The following is a 21,948-nucleotide window of genomic DNA, read 5'->3' on the forward strand; positions in this document are numbered from 1 at the left end:
TTTCCTGTATTTGGCCTGCATATATAACAGAGGTAGATTTAGTGCACTGCCACCCCTTGGCCTGGCAGATATTCATCTCCACTTGGTCTATTCAGCTCCCTCCTAGTCGCACGTGTGTGACTATATATATATATATATATATATGTTTGTGTATGTATACCTGTATATGTATATTTTTTTAGTATTGTTGTCTTTGCATTAATGTATTTGGATTGAAATTACAAAAATGTTAATCATATTGCATTGCTGGCTTTTACCTCTTAACTGCACAGCAAACCTTTCCTATTAGTAATTGCTTTGTCTGAAAGTTTTTCTGTTACATTTGCATCCAGAGTTTACTATCCACATTGAGACCTCCTATTCTGAATCCATCCATCCATCCATTTTCCAACCCGCTGAATCCGAACACAGGGTCACGGGGGTCTGCTGGAGCCAATCCCACCCAACACAGGGCACAAGGCAGGAACCAATCCCGGACAGGGTGCCAACCCACCGCAGGACACACACACAAACACACCCACACACCAAGCACACACTAGGGCCAATTTAGAATCGCCAATCCACCTAACCTGCATGTCTTTGGACTGTGGGAGGAAACTGGAGCGCCCGGAGAAAACCCACGCAGACACGGGGAGGACATGCAAACTCCACGCAGGGAGGACCCGGGAAGCGAACCTGGGGCTCCTAACTGCGAGGCAGCAGCGCTACCGTGCCGCCCTATTCTGAATCTGCATCCAAAAAATTTAAAAAAAACGAACACCAGCAAAAAGTTTAAACATCACAAAACACTGTCCGGTAATACGGCTGCATTTTGTGTTGCTCAAATCCACGCAGTTTTTGAAATGAGGCTCCTGCTCTGACCATGTCCCACCAATTTCTACAAGCTCAGACTCATGATTTTATTTATTTCTGATTGGACAGTTTTATAATTGTAAGTATCGAAGTGGGTCAGGGGCGTGTGCTGTATGGCAGATTGTAGCGAGCGCTTGTACTGTAAATGAAAACGTGGACTTTTCCTGTTATTAAGCATTTTTGTCTCTTGCATATGCTAAGGCCTCTTCGTGAGCAGGGCCACTGGGTGCACACCTAAGTCGCCATGATAGTAGATCAAGTAATGCATATTATAGTCTTCTCTATTCAACCTCGCAATCTTAGACTTTACCTGTTTATTGGAGTATATTATCACCAACTGAGATGTTTATTGTAAAAAATGCCCTTTATAATCAACAGTTTATCTCTCTTTCTTATTAGTTATATTGGTTTCTATGAACATTCATTAATTTAGTGGTTCACAGAAAACTTTGCCCTCTCCTACAAAATTGTCTGCGATCACTCATACGTAAAGGAACTTGATGTTGTCAGCGTGTCATTTTGTGGACTTGTATTCAGTCCAACCTGTTGTTCTATCATGTTCCTCTTAACAGTTTGGAATTCTTTTACTATTATAATGCGACACCGCTTTGTTTTCTTATGAGTACCACCATTTTAGAGTTATAGTGTGCCTTTTGCAACGATATTCCATCCCATGATATTCCATCTTCCATGATCTTGTGAATTTCCCATTGGGATTAATAAAGTATCTATCTATCTATCTATCTATCTATCTATCTATCTATCTATCTATCTATCTATCTATCTATCTATCTATCTATCTATCTATCTATCTATCTATCTATCTGTCTGTCTGTCTGTCTGTCTGTCTGTCTGTCTGTCTGTCTGTCTGTCTGTCTGTCTGTCTGTCTGTCTGTCTGTCTGTCTGTCTATCTCCTGACGTCGTCAACACATTTAAGACACCATGCATAATGCCAAATCACCTGAGTTTTGGATAGAAAGAACTATACATTCAATTGATTTAATGAAACCTTGGCTTTGATATTTATAAATTCGATGTATGGCTCATGATTAAGGAATAATGACAGCTTGGTTTAGTCTTTTTGGTAATGAGCTTGGCATGAAGCCTTTTTCACCCAATTGTTTAATTAAAATCTTACTCTGTTTTATGCCAGTTAGAACAAGAACAAGACATGGTCAGCCCTAGCCTGCTGCCCTTTGCTACACACCTTGAAGAGTAAATTTACTTAATAAAAAAGATGATTAGTTCTGTTGCGTTATGAAGCCATCATTGTGGGTTAATATCTTGTGCTCGGTTGTTGTTTTACCCATATTCTAAAGACGTGTGTGTTAGGTTGAATGGCAGCCCCAAAGTGTCCATGTGTGAGGGTGCATGTAAGTGTGTGCATGAGTAGACCATGAAACAGACTGTCCAGGGCTGGATCCATCTTGTGCATGCTGCTGCCAGAACAGAGTCTGATTTATCCATGATGCTGTTAGTGTGTGAATGAGCTCTGTGATGTCAGAGTTGATTCCTGCCTTCTGCCCGATACTGCTGGGATAAGCTGCAGCCCTTAAGACTCTGAAATGAATTAAGCATGTCCGATGATGAATGGATAGAACTGAAACTTTAAAATAGGTCACCACAGAAAATATATGCATTAAAAAGAGCACAGCAATTTCCTGCTGTGGCTTTGAGTGCTTCAGTGCATAAGAGCGCATAGAGCTGCAATACTGCTTAATAAAAGTGCAGCACTCAATGGTCTAGAAAGAGATGGGTTGCCATATATTATGTGTTGCTTCTTCAACACTGTGGTGTTAGTCTATAATGAAAAATCATATAGATCTTGAAACGTAAAGCAGAGCTGAAACAGTGCTTAACATATTTCAGAATCAACAGAAAAGCTGTTCACTATTTTAAATGCTCTTAAATATATTTAATAAAAAACACTTCCTGTGGCTCCTGTGGCTGATGTGTTGTGTGGTAAGGTGAAGTTTTCATATTTAAATCAAATTTTACTTTGCATATTTACATATGTATTTAACTCTTTCAAAATACATTTAAATGTGACCTAGCCATGGCTGTGATATTACATTTACTTGCTCTTTTTCATTTTTCATTCTAGTGTTTATTTCTAGACTGTCTGCACTTTGAAGGAAAGGACACTTTTTCCAGAAACACATCAGTATTTCTAGGATGTTCCCAGATGATTGTATATTTCTGCAACTATTGCTTTTGGATTGGACAGAGAAATCATTGCTCTCTATGTCATACTTAAGTAACACCCGTGGAGTTAGCAGCTTGCGTGGCTTTGAACAGAAGATGAAACAGGTTGCACACTAACTGTGATATATTGAACAATATGGACTCCCTTTCTGTTTTCCCTCTATATCAACCACTGTGGTGGGATATTAACTTTTGTGACATCTTATGATTGTTTGCACTACAACTTCCCATTTTTTATTATTTTGTATTCAGTGAATCTTGATTCATTATGAGAGATTTTGGCCATTTTTGGGAATATTTTGACTAAGTGGGTTTGATAATATTATATTATGTTGTAGTTTTACAGTGTTTTGTGTTTCTGCATATTGTAATTGTATTTTAATCTGATGTAAATACATCCTTGTGTTTTAATTTAATTGCTTTAGCTAACAGATGTGACTAGATGTTAATGGGGAAGGACAAAACAAAAATCTAATTTTCTGATTGTGCACTGTGATGATTAGGAAACATATAAAAAATATTGAGATGGTTGTGTGAATACAATCACTTTCAACGTTTTTCACATCAAACCTAGTCATATTAAAAAACATTTCTTTAGTGCCATCTGCAGGTATTTCAAATTCATGAATAATTCTTACTTCTGCATTGGACTGGCATCTTATCTAGGGGTGGCTACTGACATGTGCCCAGTATACCTGGGACAAGTCACCGAACTACACTGAACTGTAAGGAGTTAGAATGCTGCGGTATATTATGTCATTGTTTCATGTTGTATTTGAAAGGAAGGCCTGAATATTTCATGCCCTCTTGTGTAAGCTTTCTTCAATTAGATATTAGTCTTTTAGGCAATCCTCCGAATACCGGTCCCAAATTATTTAACAACTCTTTTCCTATCGAGTGGACAATACTACACTGAAAGCCACGAAAAAACATTTATTGCAAGACAATAACATGTATTTCCAATATTTTGTATTAATTCCAGCACAACAGCTGCAACGTCTCTTAGTGGTAACGGTTCAACACGGAGCAACTAAATGTTGTAGTTATCGCTGAGCAAATGCATATAATTGCCGAAAAGATTGCGTGGCAATCCGTTACCACTAAGAGACGTTGCAGCTGTTGTGCTGGAATTAATACAAAATATTGGAAATACATGTTATTGTCTTGCAATAAATGTTTTTTCGCGGCTTTCAGTGTAGTATTGTCCAAGTCAAGTCAAATCAAGTCAAGTTTATTGTCATCTGTGCGTAGCGTGATGACATTCTTTCATGAATGTATCCATCAAACAGACAACAAAAATATAATACAAAACAAACAAACAAATAAATAAATAAAAAGTACACTTAGCATGCATTATATATATACAATTATATACAATGTATACAATATGATTATATTCTTATAATGCTTTACAATGGCATTCATGTACATACACCAGTAATGTAATTAGAAAGATACACAGAAAAGAAAGGTACTATAAGACAGACAGATAGATAGATAGATAGATAGATAGATAGATAGATAGATAGATAGATAGATAGATAGATAGATAGATAGATAGATAGATAGATAGATAGATAGATAGATAGATAGATAGATAGATAGATAGATAGATAGTGTGGAGACTGGCTCGAACACAGACAGGCAGACACGCTCATGTCACCCAACACACGTTTATTATACGTACTATTTACAAATTCCAAGTGCCCACAAATCCCAAAGTCCTGGCCACACAACAATGCCTTCTTCAGGCTACCTCCTTGCCTTCCTCCCGACGCTTGTCAATGACTGGAGGGTGGCGGCCCCTTTTATACACACCCGGATGTGCTCCAGGTGCTCCCCGGCAATCTTCCACCGGCACTCCCCAGTGTGGTGGATGTGCCGGCTGCGTACCCGGAAGCACTCCGGGTGTTCCCTCTTTTCTTCCCCCTTTTCTTTTAGATAGATAGATAGATAGATAGATAGATAGATAGATAGATAGATAGATAGATAGACAGATAGATAGATAGATAGATAGATAGATAGATAGATAGATAGATAGATAGATAGATAGATAGATAGATAGATAGATAGATAGATAGATAGATAGATAGATAGATAGATAGATCGATCTCTGAAGCTAAATTACTGCTTGCCATACTGTTTAACATAATCCATAGTGAAAAACCATGAGAAATGTGCTAACTACCACATAACTTAAGTGTAAGACACAAAAAGGAATAACATGTTAACTTAGATGCAGTTGAAATAGTGTATTTTGTCCTCAAGAGATTTCATAAATGTTATGTTCTCCTACCTGGCCATGAAGATCTGTGTTCAACAGCATAAGGGCACAAGTGAGCGTGAGGACAGACTCTGAAAGAAAGACACAACACTATGGTCACTATGTAACACCATAAACATTTTGCCAGATTAGAAGTTTCCTTCTTGTTTGTAATTTTGTTGTGTATTTGAGGTTGTTCTTGCTGATTGCTAAAATGTTTCTTTTGGGTTTTTTTCCTATCTATCTATCTATCTATCTATCTATCTATCTATCTATCTATCTATCTATCTATCTATCTATCTATCTATCTATCTATCTATCTATCTATCTATCTATCTATCTATCTATCTATCTATCTATCTGTCTGTCTATCTATCTATCTATCTATCTATCTATCTATCTATCTATCTATCTATCTATCTATCTATCTATCTATCTATCTATCTATCTAAATTCTGATGCATTAAATCTTATCAAATTGCAGTACTAAATTCAATTGTTAAATTATCTGATATTCTACATGTATCTCAGGCTACGTTATATTAAAACATCTTTCTCAGAAGATCATATTTTGGTGGAAGGCCCAGTGTCACAAGATGTTTGAGTTTGTTTCAAATAAGAATCAATTTCAATATGGTATGATAGCTTCATATTTGCAATCTTAATATCCATAGGAAGAGACAAAGTAAAACGTGGATCAATTAAAGAACAGGTTCAAACTAAACATGAAACCACATAGTTTACAATCTAAAATGAACAAGCTCTGGTGAAAATTCTGAATTTTCTGAAATTGTCAGGTGAACCAGAAGCTTTACTGAGAGTGTTCACTGAAACAAATCTTGGTTAAAAAAACAACTGAATGCTAAAAACAAACAAGGATTAAAAAATTGAAACAGAAAGGACTGAGCTATGTTGAAGAGGTAAGGAGTCTATTTATACACATCAGTAAATGAGTAAAATGGTTTGGTTGAAAACAGGGTAATTACAGTTGTTGCCAGGAGGCACATTAATGACGAAGATATGTGGATCTTCTTGTCTATCAATTCTAAGGAAAATTTGTGACTGGAAAAATTAGATATTTACTAGCTAGAGCAGCGTTTCTCAACCTTTAAGTATTTGTGACCTGAGTTTTCATAACAGTTTTAATCGCGCCTTCCTAAGGTTTTTTTGAAAGGAGCCTACTAATACCAATTTGTTCTTTTTTAACTAATGATATATCATAGATGCATATTTTATTATACCTACTTAACTTTTATCGACATTTATCTAACTTTATATTTATTTTTCTAGTATCAGAATGTAGTTTAAGTTAATTTGTTTTGGTTTCAATAGATGTATTTTTCATATTTACGATTCTTGTTTTCTTTTTTTCACATCTTCGCGCCCCCCTTTTTGTTACTTCATGCCCCCCTAGGGGGCCCCACCTCACAAATTGAGAACCACTGAGCTAGGGTGTTGCCTATAATTGATCTATGGGTGTACATGTTGCCATGTTTTTCTTTGGCATGGCATCTGTGACTATCACTTTAACCTTCAGATCAGAGGAATGAAATGTGTGACTAAGTAGTTCAAAAGATGGTTCTAAAACTGGACATATGAATCTCTCTCAGAAAGCAAGCTAGCCTTCAGCATTTGTCTCCCTCCATTTGTTCATGCAGTATCAATAACAGTTAAATGACACTCTTGTTAGCACATCCTATACTCTTGGGTGCATGTTTCATAGCTTAGTCATCAGGAGAAGTGACTGTAATTCACCTTTGAAAGCCTTGATGGACCACTCTATGCGCCAGTTATCACCCAAGGACCCAAAGGCCAATGTGTGCTCCATCCTAGCTTTGCATATATCAACCCAGTATTATCCTTATTTTATAAATAAATTATAATTAAATTGGTTTATTGTCTATCACCATGTCTGAATCACAACAGAGAAAGTGTATGTTACTTAATGTAGACATTTGTCAATTTATAAACCTCGTTCATAAATTGTAAAGATCTCTTCATATTTCTGGCATCCCAAGTGGAAGGTGAAATGGAGATCCTTTGTCTAGTACAAGGGCAGGATGGGATGTCACCTAAGAGCAAAGACGTACTTAATGGCTTAATAAATAGAATCAATTCAAGAAGAGCTACATCTCAAAGCAGCTAGGTGGGATCAGGAAATATTTAATTGAAGATAAGGATTACGTCTCTAAATGAACATACGAACGGGCATCCAAGGTATGGGGCAGGTGACAGGGTAAAGTCCAAAACGTGATTAAACAAGTGATGGCTGTGCGGTAAAGTTAAACAGATGCATTTAGAATGGACATGGAGAGGCCTACAGGAGTGGGAACATGTTTAAAGGTATTCAGATTGATGCTGCTTTGATGTTGAGTTCCAAAACACTCACATTTCTAACAGCTCACTGTTTATGAACAAGCTGTAGCTCACTTACCAGCAGAATTGAAGGAGTTTGGATTGCAGGTATGATAACGGACGGCAAAATGCTGCAAAACCCTCTCCCTTTCCTGGGTCTCCCCAATCAGCACCATCACCTTCAAAAATGATCTGAAAAACAAAATAATACATTACATTTCATGTATGGTCCAATGGCAGAGGCAGGTGGATTGGGGGCAAGTGGTGATGAATGAAAATCAAGTTTAGATTTGCATACAGTTTCATGAAACTGACAGTAAATTAGTTCGGCAGGCAACTTTGCAATTGTGAAAAGTGAAACTTACTAAAGAGTTTTGGGGATTTTGAAGGTTTTTGTTTTCTAGGTGGAATGCAAGAAATATTGCTCCCTAAAGCCTTGGTCACACTTTCATATTTATTTGTGCTCATTTGTGCAGCTGCATAAAGCATGAAAACCATCTGACACCAGTAAAATCAATTCAAATTATGCTCCTTATTCATATCAACATGGAGTGGTGCAGAACATTTTTAAACAAGTGTGAAATGGTGCGTATTTTCCACCTGAAGCCACACCAAAACTCACCATCATGTTTATTACTGTGTTTTCTCCACATGAAAATTCAGCACCCAGAAGGTACTCAGTGCCAGTCCCTCCACTGTTACCTAACAATTGCCAACCAGTGCCAAGCACTCCACCACTACCTAACAATTGCCTTACCCAAGCTGAGGGAATGCACACTTTTTTTACTAGAGATCTTTATTTAAATCCTGAATGACAGGCAGATGCATGAAGAATTAATGCATATAAATACATCCAGACAGAAACAAAATACTCTTTCACCTCGTGTGAACTGCATGAATTTTCCTGGAGGAGAAACATAATTCATTTTGAAAATTTATTTGTAAAGTGAAATATTGAGTTTCGGTGGATATTCAAAATCGTGTGAATCATTTTGATCATCACTATTGGCTAGACTTGATATGTTTCTAGACTTAATCTATTTTAAGAGCGCCAACATTTTTGAAGAGTTGTTTATGTTTTTTTTTTCTTTTGTAGCACAATTGTAGAGCACAAAGTATATATCAGAACACATCCAAATTCTTCCAGATAAAACGATCAACCTTTTATGGTAAGTGTCATTATAGGCTGGAGCTTGGACAGGTAAAGTGAGTTGATTAAGGTCATATCGTGAGTCAACATTGCGGGAATGAACCAGCAACCTTGCAAACAGAAGTCCTCTGCCGTAACCACTTCCTGATACACTCATGTCTACCACACCTCCAACTATGTAGGTTTCATTTACTGAAGCACATCAAGTTCATCTCCTTATTTCCAATTTATTATGACAACCTTTGGATGGTTGTCCACTAAGTGATTTATTTTTTTTATAAAGCACTTTAAAAACAACATCAAGACTGACCAAAGTGCTGTACAATAAAACCCAACATAACAGACACACAATAACCAAAGGGTAAAAGAAACAGAAACACATAAACACATAAGAGCTGAAGAAATTCATGATAAAAAGTACATAGACAGTCAACATATCATACTGGGTTAAAGGCCACGGAGTAGAAGTGAAGGAGCCTGACTAACGTGCAATGGCAAATCGTTCCAGAGTTTTGGAGCTGCAACTGAAAAAGCTCGATCACCTCAGAGTTTGCATCGTGTCTTAGGAACAAGTAAAAGTCTCTGGTCTGCTGACCCGAGAGAGCAAGATGGTACATAAGGGTACAGCAGTTCCGACAGATAAAATGGGGCACAACCATTAAAGAATTTAAAAACAATTACAAGGATCTTAAAAAGGATTCGAAAATGAACTGGTAGCCAGTGAAGGGAAGCCAAAGTCGTTGTAACATGCTCATGCTTGCTTGTACCAGTTAAAAATCGAGCAGTGGCATTTTGTACCAGGTGTAGGCGAGCAATGGAGTCCTGGCTAATTCCAAAAAGAAGCGCATTGCAGTAATCTAGGCAAGAGGTTATAAAAGCATGTATCACTGCTTCAAGGTTGTATTTAGACAACAGCCGCCTCAACTGGAAAATGCAAGATTTTACCACTGCGTTCACATGGCTATGAAGTTTTAAAGTAGAATCCATTTTCACACCTAAATTTGTGATCATGGATTTCTCATATTGAGCTACAGTGGAAAGGTCAATGCAGGAGGTCCCGCTGGTGCCATTGGGTCTAAATAGCACAACTTCTGTCTTGTTCTCATTAAAATTTAGAAAATGTAATGCCATCCAACTCCTGATGTCAATAAGGCAGTCAAGCAGGGGCTGGACAGAGCATGGACCAGGGAGCTTTAGAAGGAAATAAACCTGACAGTCGTCCACACAAAGATGAAAGGTAATATTGTGTTTCCGGAAAATAGCACCGAACAGCAGCAGGTACAAGGAGAAGAGAACAGCTCTCAGGACAGAGCCCTGTGGTACCCCCCAGGGGAGGGCAACAGGCAGAGGTGGAGGTAAAACCATCAATAATGACACAAAAAACTTCTATCTGAGAGACTGAACCTAAACCAATGGAGAGCTGAACCTGTGATGACCATCCACTGCTTCAGCTTGGAGATGAGGTTCTCATGGTCTATATTGTCAAAGGCAGCTGTTGATTTCAGAATCAAATGGGAATTATAAGACATTAAGATAGGGTCCAAAATGGGCCAAAAGAGAGACAAAGAGAACAAACCCTGCCTTGCCGATAGGAGTGAATCTCTACATGCCGGTGTCTATAGGCTAATGCTAAAAGGTGGAAATCCCTTCAGGTTTAGTGGCTTCCATTGAATTCATTTAATTGAAGCCATTACAGAAAGAGAGACCACGAAGGTCAAGACCTCACCTCACTCCATCCTAGCAGATAGCAACATTTTATCTTTTAGCTTCCAGTCTATTAGGCATGGGCCATGTTGCCCTTGTAAGGGTGTAGACAAAGAAGACTAGCAGAAGGCCAGCCATTTTCTTCAAATCCACAAGGCTGTAGCACAAAGTCCCAGAGTAGAACCAAAGGGACCATGTTACCATCTTAAGAATGTAGCCAAGTGAAGACATGCACTAGAAGAATGTGTCACTTCAGACATTTCTTTCTCCCGCTAGTGGAAGTTCTAGCCTGGTGGCCATCTAGCCAATGTAAGACTTCTCGTGTGGTTCCAAAGCTTCACCCAGGAGTAAAAGTAAGGCAAATGTAAAACTGTCTCAGAGTAGGGCTCATTGTCCTTTGAATCAGGAAATGAGTTGGAATGTATTGTGCTTGAAAAGGACTAATGAAGTACCCTATTGAACTTATCAATTTATCATAGAGCATGGCAGAGACAAGTGACCATCTTATAAAGGACTGTAGCAAAGAATAGTCAAGTTGCTAGTTCAGGTTAGAACAATGATTCAACAAAACCAAAATTCTAATCAGAAATCCAAAACAAAAACAAAAAAATACTATGATAGAAGTTCTCCACAAAGATTTTGACTTTAATGTATGGATGCATTCCTGAGTGTGCTACCATCTTCCATGACTTCATGACGAATCAGATGGTATGTGCTTAGTAACATGCAACATATTAATGACAAAATGGTGTTTGCCATGTAAAAGGACAGTATCTACATAAAACAAATAAAAAAGATGGCCACACAGTAATGTCACAAAAATGACAAAAAATATGTACTAAAATATGAAACATTATACTCAATGTTCATAAAGAAAACTGAACAAAGTTGACAATTAATTTCTAACAGCATGGTAGCTTCCACAGATTTAGAAAAAGATTTAAACAAAGGATGAAGAAGATCTTGAGGCAAAAACAGTCATCAAGAGAACAAGGAAAAAGTCTGAAATGTCTGAGGCCAAAGATCAGTATACAAAAACAACAACAAAAAAAAAGTAAAACACAAACCAATCTTGTAGTGAAATTGTTCTATCCTGAGGAAAACTGAAAAACGTTTAATGAGAGAGGACCAGGAGATGAATCCCCGTCAAAAGTCAAGCTGATTTCTTAATCAGTGAGCCAAATTAGGGCGGAGTGGAGGCTCTGAGGCTAAGGATCTGTGCTGGTATCCAGAAGGTTGCCGGTTCGAATCCCTGTCACTGCCAAATAAGAGATCCTACTCTGCTGGGCCCTTGAGCAAGACCCTTAACCTGTAATTGCTCCAGGGGTGCTGTACAATGGCTGACCCTGTGCTCTGACCCCAAGGGGTATGCGAAAACTAACAAATTCCTAATGCAAGAAATTGTATAAGGCGAAATAAAGAACAACAAAAAAAAAATTGATCTTAAGTTGCACCCAAAAACATTTCTCAAAAAATCAAAGCCATAGACTGGAAATGGATCACAAAAACCAGAAAATTAGAGAATGTATGCACTGACTTCTTTTTGGTTGCTGTGCTTTCTCAGGTTGTTCTGTATAGAATTTGCTGCTAACACTCAATGCAAAAGGACTACAATAGTGATAATAGTATAAAACAAAAATGGTGCCATGGAATAATGATAACTATTTTACTCTTTCTAGACACTTTCTAGGAAAAAAGGTAATTATTAGAGTAGCAAAACCACAAAATAGACACATCAATTACCAGGACATTCATCATAATTGTCAAAAATAAAATTAAGAAAATGCCAAATCATAGCACAAACAACACACTACTTCCTAAAATGATTACATACTAATTTCGCAGCAAAGGCCCATGGGGGGAAATATTGACAACAAAAATATGCCCATGGACAAAAACAAATTAAAATAGTGGTGCCTATCATAAACAAGATGGAGTAGAGAAAACAAATAAATATAACAATATAAGTAAATAACAAGTATAAAATGAACACATAGGAGTACAGAAACGTAACCTACAGACACTATCAAAAACTCTTCATTCATAACAAGCAGGAAGAAGAAAAGCCAGGGCTATGAATGAGAAAAATAGAGAAGTAGTGGCAGACAGTGACAGTAGGGTCAGCGCTTATTGGAGGTACTATGGGTAAGGTTGAGGTCTTTTGATTGTCACATGTACAATGTACACAAAAATTCTTACTTGATGACTATTCCTTGCAGACATAAAACATATACTGTATCTAATATTAATAACAATCATAATAAATAACATTAAATTAAATATTACGTACACTGAACCACCGGAGATGTGGCACTTCATTCATTTAGATGATTACAGACAGTTTATCTTGGACAAGTGGGTGAGCCACTTTACCACATAAATACATCAAATTGTGTAAACTAGGCCCAAAGGAACATCTAGATTTTGATTTCTTAATCTGCTTCCATTCTCCCTATTTTTACCTCTTCCTTACATGTGTTTTTATGTTATGAATCTATGATCTTTGATATAATAATTCAGCTGATCTATATATGTGAAGGTTGGTGCTGCCTCCCTAGAATCCAGCTATGGAAAGTCCTTAATAATTTTACTAGTTTCCATCCATTTTTTAGCTCTACTTTCACGTTTTCCACCACAGCTCTACCATTTTTGGATGGCAGTCTTTCTATCAGCTTTACGTGTAGGGTGCCAAAGCTCTCAAAAGATGGCAAGGACACTGATGTGTAGCTGCTCTAACCTGCTATTCTACATCTTTACAAAACTCTCTGCTTAAGAACTAACAGCTGACAGGTTAGTGTCTGAATATGCTGTTCTTTGTTGCTTTTAAAAGAATTAAGGGATTTTCAGAAAAAATATTTTAGGATGGGACATTAGCTGGGTGGTCACCTTCCTTTACATTTGAGTAGTTCTTTATGGTCATCCAAAAAACTGTTCATGGAGGGTACCAGCAGGTTTTAGCCTGGCACCTTTCAAAATAATCAGACAGATGTGATACAGACCACAGTGGCCCGACAAGCAGATTCCACACCCAAATAAAGAAGACCAAAGTCAATCAATAGAAAGGAAAATGTTTTTAAAAATCAAATTACAGCTAGAAGGGTCATAGAGATTAAATACAAAAAACAACATACCTAACCACGTTCAGCTTAAGTGCACACTAACTATAATTTCATTTTGTCAATCAAGTCTTCCAAACTTACCCAGACAGCTTTATGTCCCTCTGCTTACTTCTTCTCTCCTTTCTCTTTAATCTCTGCCTTCTCTTACTATTGACACCTCTAGACCTCCTTACTCCAAGTGCAACTGTAATGTGGCCAGGAAGGCCTTTTCAATTCCCTTCTAAAGGGAGCCTGACAATGACGAAATGGACTAGGGAACTGTTGGTGTCATCCTGTTAGAGCTTCACCTAGAGGTCTGGGTGTCCCTAAAATCCTGACTTTCTTTAAAGAGCCATCAATAGTCCTAATACCTGACCATCAAAATGGGGAGCAGAGAGACTGTACTTTATTAGATAAAAAGTCTCCATACTACCACCTACCAACATGCCACCCATTCACCCCTACCACTTTGAATTTACACATTGGAGTGGGAAAGACAGTATATCCAGGGTTCCATGCACAAGATTGTGGCACAGTGTCTTCTATCAAATGTGGACTGTTGACCCAAATGCTGTCTTGTTTTATCTATTACAACACTTGTTGGGCCATCAAGAGGCAGAACACCAGATGAACCTCCTAGGGTCCATGTAGCTTTACAATACCTTAATGCCTGCTCCAGGGTGAGTCCAGAAAAGTCAAAATTTTTCATATACTCCTCAGCCACAGTCTTACTGAAGTCATTGCTGGTAGTGGAGAAAAGAATAAAATGACAATAAATGAATCAGTAGCATCATAATAAATTTCCTTTCCCTATTATTTAAAATGGTAACATCTCATATATCAGACTAATATTTGACCAAAATGTTGTGGAAAGCCCAGATTTTTTGTTCATTTATTATGAGTTTAAGTCATCACAATCATAATGTAGTGAGCTTTAAAATTTTCAAAACATTTACAGAAAGCTTTCATAAAATAAATCTGTTATGGCCCTATTAGAAGCAAACATGGAGACACAGCAAAAGACCCTCCATGTTGGTCCTTAAATTGTCATGCATGCAGCCCCCTCCAAAAGTATTAGAACGGCAGGCTAGCTCATTTGTTTTTGCTATAAAATGAAGACATCCGGATTTGAGATTCACAACATGAACATCAGGTGAGAATTCAGACTTTCTGTTTTTATTTCCTGGTATTGACATCAACCATGACACCATTTGTAACAGACCACCCAATTTATAGGCGTGCAAAAGTAGAGAAACAGATAGTCTTAAACTAAACTAAACTAAAGCAAATAACATATCATATTTGGCTGCATATCCATTACTTGCAATTACTGCATGAAGCCTGCGAGTCATCAACATCACCAAAAGGTTGGTTTCTTCTTTTGTTCTGCTTTTCCAGGTTACCATGGGTTCTTTCAGCTGTTGTTTGTTCCAGAATGTTTCCCTTGAGTCTCCTTTTCAGGAGGTGGTAAATTTGCTCAATTGGTTTACGGTCTCGTGATTGACTTGGCAATTCTATAACATTCCACTTTTTCCACTCATGAAGTTCTTTGTTGAGTTGGCAGTGTGTTGGGATCACTGCTTTGCTGTATGTTGAAGTTCCTCCCAATTAGATTGGATTAATTTCTCTGTATAATCCATCCATTATCCAACCCATTGAATCCGAACACAGGGTCATGGGGGTCTGCTGGAGCCAATCCCAGCCAACACAGGGCGCAAGGAAGGAACCAATCCCGGGCAGGGCGCCAACCCACCGCAGTTTCTCTGTATAATGGCAGACTAAATGTTTCTGTAGACTTTTGAATCTATTCTGCTGCTACCATTATGAGTTACATCATCAGTAAAGATTAGTGAGCCTGTTCTAGAAGCAGCTATGCAAGACCAAGACACTAGCTACATTTTGCTTGGCAGATGAGCTTGAATTTCTTGAACCATGAGCAGATTCTATCTTCCACCACACTTTGGCCTTTCTATCATATCCATCAGTTCATTATAACTGTTCCAGAGATTTTTATTTTATTTTTTTGCAAATTCCAATCTGGCTTTCCAATTCTAATTAATGGTGAATGGTTTTCTTCTTGTGGTATGGCCTCTATATTTCTGCACTCAAAGTCTCCTTCAAGTGGAGGGTTGTGTCTCCTTCGCCCCCTGCCCTTTGGAGGTTGTTGGCAATACAACAAAAACAACAGCATTTATTTATGTAGCACATTTTCATACAAATGATGTAGCTCAAAGTACCTTACAAAATGAAGAAAGAAAAGTTTTTAAAAAATAAAAACATACAAATAAAAAAAAGATTAGGTAATACTAAATAACAAAGAATAAATTAAAGGATGGCTGGGAGGATCGAAAAAAAAAAACTCCAAAGGACTGGAGAAAAAAAACATGAAATCTCCAGGCGTTCCAAGGACATGAGACCACTCAGCCCCCACTGGGCATTCCCCCTAACATGAATGATCTAAATTGGTAATTGTTGTCACTGACTGGTGTTTTTTTGGATTTTTCTTCACATTTTCCTTGGCCAACCTGTTGAAATGTCTGTTTTTCTCAGTACACCACTGCTTTTTTTTCCAGAACATTCCAAACTGTTGTATTGTCTAAACCAAATGTTTGAGCTCTGATTGAGTTTTCCTTGTTTCTTAGCTTCAAAATGGTTTGCTTTTCTCCCATTAACAGCCATATCCTTTTTAACAACCAATGCGGTCTTCACAGGTGAAGTCCAAGGCAAAAACCAAGAGTTTACTTTCAGAGCTATTTATTGTTTAAACAATTAATCTAACAGGTGTCACACATGTGTGAGTAGGAGACAACTAAAGGGCCTGAATAATGGTAATTCCACCACCAGGGGATGGCGGGGTTTACTAACTGTCTTTCTCGATCCCTTGCAGACCATTCTCAGGAAATCCTGCAGGGTTCTGGCTCCTCCAATGATGTCATGTCCGGTCCCGCCTCTGATGATGGCACTTCCGTTTCTGCCTCTGATGACGTCACTTTCCAGACCCATATCTGATGACATCACTTCCGGTCCTGGGCTTGATGACGTAACTTCCTATTCCAGCCCCGATGATGTCATTTCCTACACTGGCCTTTAAAGCTGCCATCTTGTCTCCATAGAAGCAGTTCAGTTGTGGATTTCGATCTGTAAAGATCTGTGCAATATATTAACCTTTTGCAGCCAGAACATAATATAGAGATGGCTGCCCCAAACCTTTCTTTGGTACCTTTTTGTGATTATTGTGACAAAGGACAAAAGTAACACCCGTTATTCACATGTTCTAAGTACTTATGCTTGCTTAAAAATTGGATGGTTTGCTACAAAACATGCTGTTGTCTATATTGTTTCACACATCTAGATTCTTATACCATAAAATTAAAGCTGGAATTCTTAACTCTCACATCATATTCATCCAAGCCTTGTAAGTGTATAGCAAAAATCAATGAGCTGACCTTGCCGTTTCCAACTTTTCTGTGGGGATTTTAAATTTATAAAAACTGAGTGTTGGCAGGGGTGAAGAGCAAGCACCACTGTACTGGCAGTCATCAACCATTACACAATATCGACCTCATAGTGTCATAGAAATCTTACTTCTTGTAGAGGTATGGCGCCACCTCTGCCTTCTTGAACCCATCCAAATTGTAGAGGCGGCTGGACAACTGCTGAGCCGATTCCCAGTCCACTTGATTTGCAGGTAGTGGTGGGAGAGCTGAAGGTACCGGCTCATCTTCTTGGGTAGGAGAGTCTGCTACCAAACTCACTTTCACTGTTGGGAGGTCACTGGAGACACTACCAAAGAAAAAACAAAACTGAGGGACTGTCTTAAGCTTAGATGCAGAGGGCAGAGTTACAAATCAAATTATTGACATGGAAAACATGGACAAAACATAAAAGCACAAAGATAATGTAGTCTAAAGGTTTCACCATTTTCCTTCTTTAAATTTTATTTTCATTTTGAAGCTGAGGTTTTTGTGGGACATAAGAAGTAGCCATCCTAATTAAATAAATTAACATTTTTTTCTTCAATGAACATAACAACTTTCTTTGGCTTGATTAGTTCCATTTAGTTAAGCCTACCCAAGCAGGAACCATCCCTGGAAAGAGCACCAAACCATCACAGAACCCAATTACAATACATTCTAAAGGGTCAGCTGAGAACCATGAGTTAATATAACAGAAGCATCATTTGGATATGGTAGGAATCCCAGAGTACCCAAAGAAAAACTCATGCAAATGGAAGAGAACATGCAATTTCCATTGCGGCAGTAATCTGGTGCAGATGGCAAATCAAGGTTCATGAGGCAGCAGTGCTCACCACTATGCAGCTGTCCCACCCTTCCTCTAGTTCTTGTAAAATAATGCAATTTGATAAAAGACCAAAATAAACTAATACTTTTTGTAGAAATTTTATAACCATAAAAAGTGAGGAAATTCACCCTTAAAGCTCTTTTGCTTTATTATTTCTCTCCTTTGGCCATCTTTTCCATATGCCATTTGTCACACTTCACACTTCTCACTTCTAGGTTGTCAAGCTAAAAATCTTGTTGATCATCTTTTCGTGTTGTTTTCTGGGCATTTTTTTCTTTTTTTGTCTATTCATCTAGTTTTACTTGGATGGTAATCGCACAAGTTAAGTAGTGGACATGGAGGAATCTTGGGGATATATTTTTTACAGTTTGTTGTCTGAATTTTAAATAATTGTTTTGTAGTAATCTAACACATTTGTCCTTTGGTTTTCTTTATTTACACACTTCTGCTGTACTTTGTGGCTATTTGTGCTCTTTAGGAGATAGCTAACTCTCTAGGCAATGCATGTATTTCTTTTCACATAGTGCTAACTAAAATAAAGCCCCATGGGCTGAAATATGAAGCCTTTTCATAGTTTCTTGTTTTCAGTGTTGGAGGCAGCTAGGCAGTAAAATATATATGCAGTTTTTATTTTTTTGTCAGTTTCAAAAAATTGGGATGAAGGGCAGAGGTGGGCGGAATAGGTTGTGCACATAAATTGAAGTGTCCCCTGATCTTTTTTTCCACTTCAAACACTGGTGCATAGACACAGAGAACAACTTGCAAAATACAGACAAGGGAGCAAATGTACTACCACTAAGACAATGAGACAGATTTTAGTGAGAAGCAATCAAGAGATGAAACACAGTTTAAAGTATAGCATAGTTTATTTACAAGACCACCTTGTTTCATGCTGCTAATATTTGCTTTCTATTTTTGATATGCTTTTCTCCATGAATTTCTGAGATTTGACACTCTTTTTAGGGGTTTTTTTGGGTCTGTAATTATGAATCTGACATTTATTTTTGAAAACTCTAAATACTGTTACTGGTGTTGTCTCCAGTTAGCTGCCCATAATGGCGGTGACTGTTACTCATATACAGTTCAGTAGCTCCCCTGCTCCGTTTTTCCTCCCACATAGCGTCACCAGCTGCATGCTCTTATGCTATTAACTGCAAGCTGTCCCTCTGTTAAACAGTAAACCTATGGCAAAGAAACACAGCTTCCCTTCAGAAACTCTCTCTTAAACAGTATTACAATTAAAAGCAAACACACTCTTACCCGTCCCCTTTGCAGGATCGGCTGGAGGCTTACAGGCTTACCACACAACATGCTTCTCGCATGAGGTTTAGAACATTTAAAAGACCGTGTGCCAGCCAACCTAATGGTTCACTCTCCTGTCCTCTCTCCCTCAGACTGCCTCTGCTCCAGTAGCTGCTTCCGAGCCACTGAACCTACTTGATAAGGAGGACTTTGTATTCTTTTGACCTGGAGATGGGAGCTGGACTGCTATGTTTGACAGTTGAAATCTGTGTGCTTTACTGCTGTTGATAATCTACTTCAGAATAAGGTCTCGTGTCTGTCCCTGCCTGGTCAGCAATAAAGATTTTGTACCTTGGAAACCTGAACTCTTTCCAGTCTCCTGTGCAACCCATTGGCCCAAGCCTGATATCACCTTAATAGTTATAACATTTATTGGACCATTTTGTCTGTTTTTTTGGATTTTTACAGCCATCACAATTTTGGGTTCCTGTTGTTTTGGTCATGTTAACTGTTGTTAGGGTGTGTCCTCTGAGGTCATGACCTTCTGGTAACAACATGATGGGTTAAAGTTTGTCTAGGATTCACTTCCTTATCTAAGCTGAGAAGTCAAAACCCTTTTCAAATTACTATTTTCAAAGCAGTTTCTATTCTGAATGTACCTTTGGTTTTTGACAGCTGCTCTTGAATTTTTGACCACATTTTTTGTGTCTTGTTTGGCTTTGGCACTCATATTATCTGTTTTGACTGTTTTCTTTTTTAATGTCTTTTTTCTGGCTCTATCTCAAACAAGCCAAAGCACATTTCAAAATCAAACTCAAAAGAAAACAAAGCTTTAAGTCATAACTAGATAGTTTTATAAACCAAATACTTAAAACCACTATTAGGTTTTTCTACAAACTGAGATAAGTGGCAAGACCCTGCTCTGACCTTTACAGGTCCACAGTGAGCTAAACACTTTCTGTCATCTGAGCCCCACAAACTTGTAGTTACAGAAATAAAATAGCAGCACCCATAATGAAACAAAATGAGGGTATGGGGATAACATCTTTAAATAAAGGTTTAAATAAAAACCCATTATCAAAATGAGATTCTACTCTAGACCAAACCACACAAATGAAAAAGAAAATTGAGGAAATAGTATGAAATAAAGCTGCAAATAATTTAAACAAATGCAAATCATAATAGCAGAATGGCAGGAATTTCAATCCATAATGCTGGATCTATGAGGAAACAGTGATAACCTCTGTTATTCCACAATTTGGAAAATGTTATAAAATCTAGTAAATATTCCCATTCATCAGTGAATCAGTCTATCATCTTCCTTATTGAGGTTATGGTTGAGGATTTTAATTATTTAAAGCATATGTTGTATATTTCTACAAGGAGCACTTGATGGACTGATTGAGTGCATTTATAGTTCTTGGGATGAAACTGTTTCTGAACCGCGATGTCCCTACAGGAAAGGCTCTGAAGTGTTTGCCGTATTGGGAGAAGTTCAATAGACAGTGTGCATGGCCGAGGCAGCGTGTGCTTGATGCTGTATACCGATAATTCTCTTTCTGATCAGCTGTTGTAGATCTGTGATTTCACACTCAGATACAGTAGGATAAATACTCCGAGTGGTGCAGTGAGAGGAACAACGCTAAAGCAGCTATGGTATTTGGAATAGTTTGGCCATTCCGTGGACCATTATATTGTTACAGGTTAATTACAATCAGATGCCTTAAACTAATAAACAATATGCAGTTCATTTCAGTGTATTTATAAAGCTGCATCAGGGATGTGGATCTAAAAAAGGAAGGGAAACACACTTGAACAAAAGCACTACTTTGACGCTGGGTGCCACCAGTTTACAAAACCAAGTGGAGAACTTGTGTATGCCAAGGATTTAGCTGGCATGAAAATGTACGTGGCTTTACGCCAAGTTTAGGTTTTATACATCGCGATGTGAGTGTGGAAATGGGCTTACGCAACATTTTTGTGCATACGCACCGTTTATACATGAGGCCCCAGGTCATGTCACACGCATACATTCTCAGATGATTCTGCACTTATGGAGTGCATCAACAAAAGGGATGCGACAGAGTATATGAGTCAGGTGGAGAACTTTGTTTCATGGTGCAGAAAGACAGTTGTCTGCAAAACCAAGGAACTAGTTATGGACTTTCATCACACTAAAGAGCCTCTATGTTTACTTATTTGGCTGATACTTTTATCCAAGGTGTATTTATTTATTTAAAGAGCTTCGGTAAAAAGCCTGATTCCCCCCTGCGGACGAATAAAGTTCTGTCTCTTTATGTAACTAATGCAGTTAGCTCCGTCTTTTCATTGAGGCAAAATACCCCTTAAAACTGAAATGACCATTTTCAGATAATAGATGAATGAATGGATGGATGGGTGGATGATTATAATAAACTGCCCCGTAATTGAGTAACGTCCCATACTATGCTTGCACCTGTCTTGTGAATAATTTTACTAAAGATTCCTACTTCCTGCAACCCTGTGATAGGCTTGGAAAGTGGATGGATGATTTAAGAATAAAGTGAAATTTGTTTACCCTGTGATGGAGTGGCATCCATCACATTAAGGAATAACCTTCACTTTGTAAGCCTTGTTGCTGGGAATGGCATCCTCGCACCATGTGTTAGAATAAATCGGCCCAGAAAATGGACAAATAACGTTTAGTCTTGAGCTATGACTGCAAAGATCTATGTGGAGAAGCTCAAAAGTTTAATTTGACTTTTAATGTACATATATTCTTCACATGATATACAGC

At 38.0% G+C, this 21,948-nt stretch overlaps 1 protein-coding gene across 5 annotated transcripts in view; it reads right to left on the reverse strand.

Moving 5' to 3' along the window:
- Positions 1 to 21,948, reverse strand: part of LOC114648586 (PH and SEC7 domain-containing protein 2-like) — a 114,717-nt gene that overhangs the window by 22,629 nt on the left and 70,140 nt on the right. For all 5 annotated transcript variants that reach the window (XM_051936253.1, XM_051936257.1, XM_051936247.1 and 2 more), the window contains 4 exons: positions 17,214 to 17,411; positions 14,291 to 14,371; positions 7,756 to 7,868; positions 5,355 to 5,413 (listed from right to left, as the gene is read on the reverse strand). In XM_051936253.1, the coding sequence (XP_051792213.1) occupies positions 5,355 to 5,413; positions 7,756 to 7,868; positions 14,291 to 14,371; positions 17,214 to 17,411 (451 nt within the window). The remainder of the gene's footprint in view (positions 1 to 5,354; positions 5,414 to 7,755; positions 7,869 to 14,290; positions 14,372 to 17,213; positions 17,412 to 21,948) is intronic.

Source organism: Erpetoichthys calabaricus, chromosome 1, assembly GCF_900747795.2.
Source record: "Erpetoichthys calabaricus chromosome 1, fErpCal1.3, whole genome shotgun sequence".
In the NCBI taxonomy this organism is placed as follows: Eukaryota; Metazoa; Chordata; class Cladistia; order Polypteriformes; family Polypteridae; genus Erpetoichthys; species Erpetoichthys calabaricus.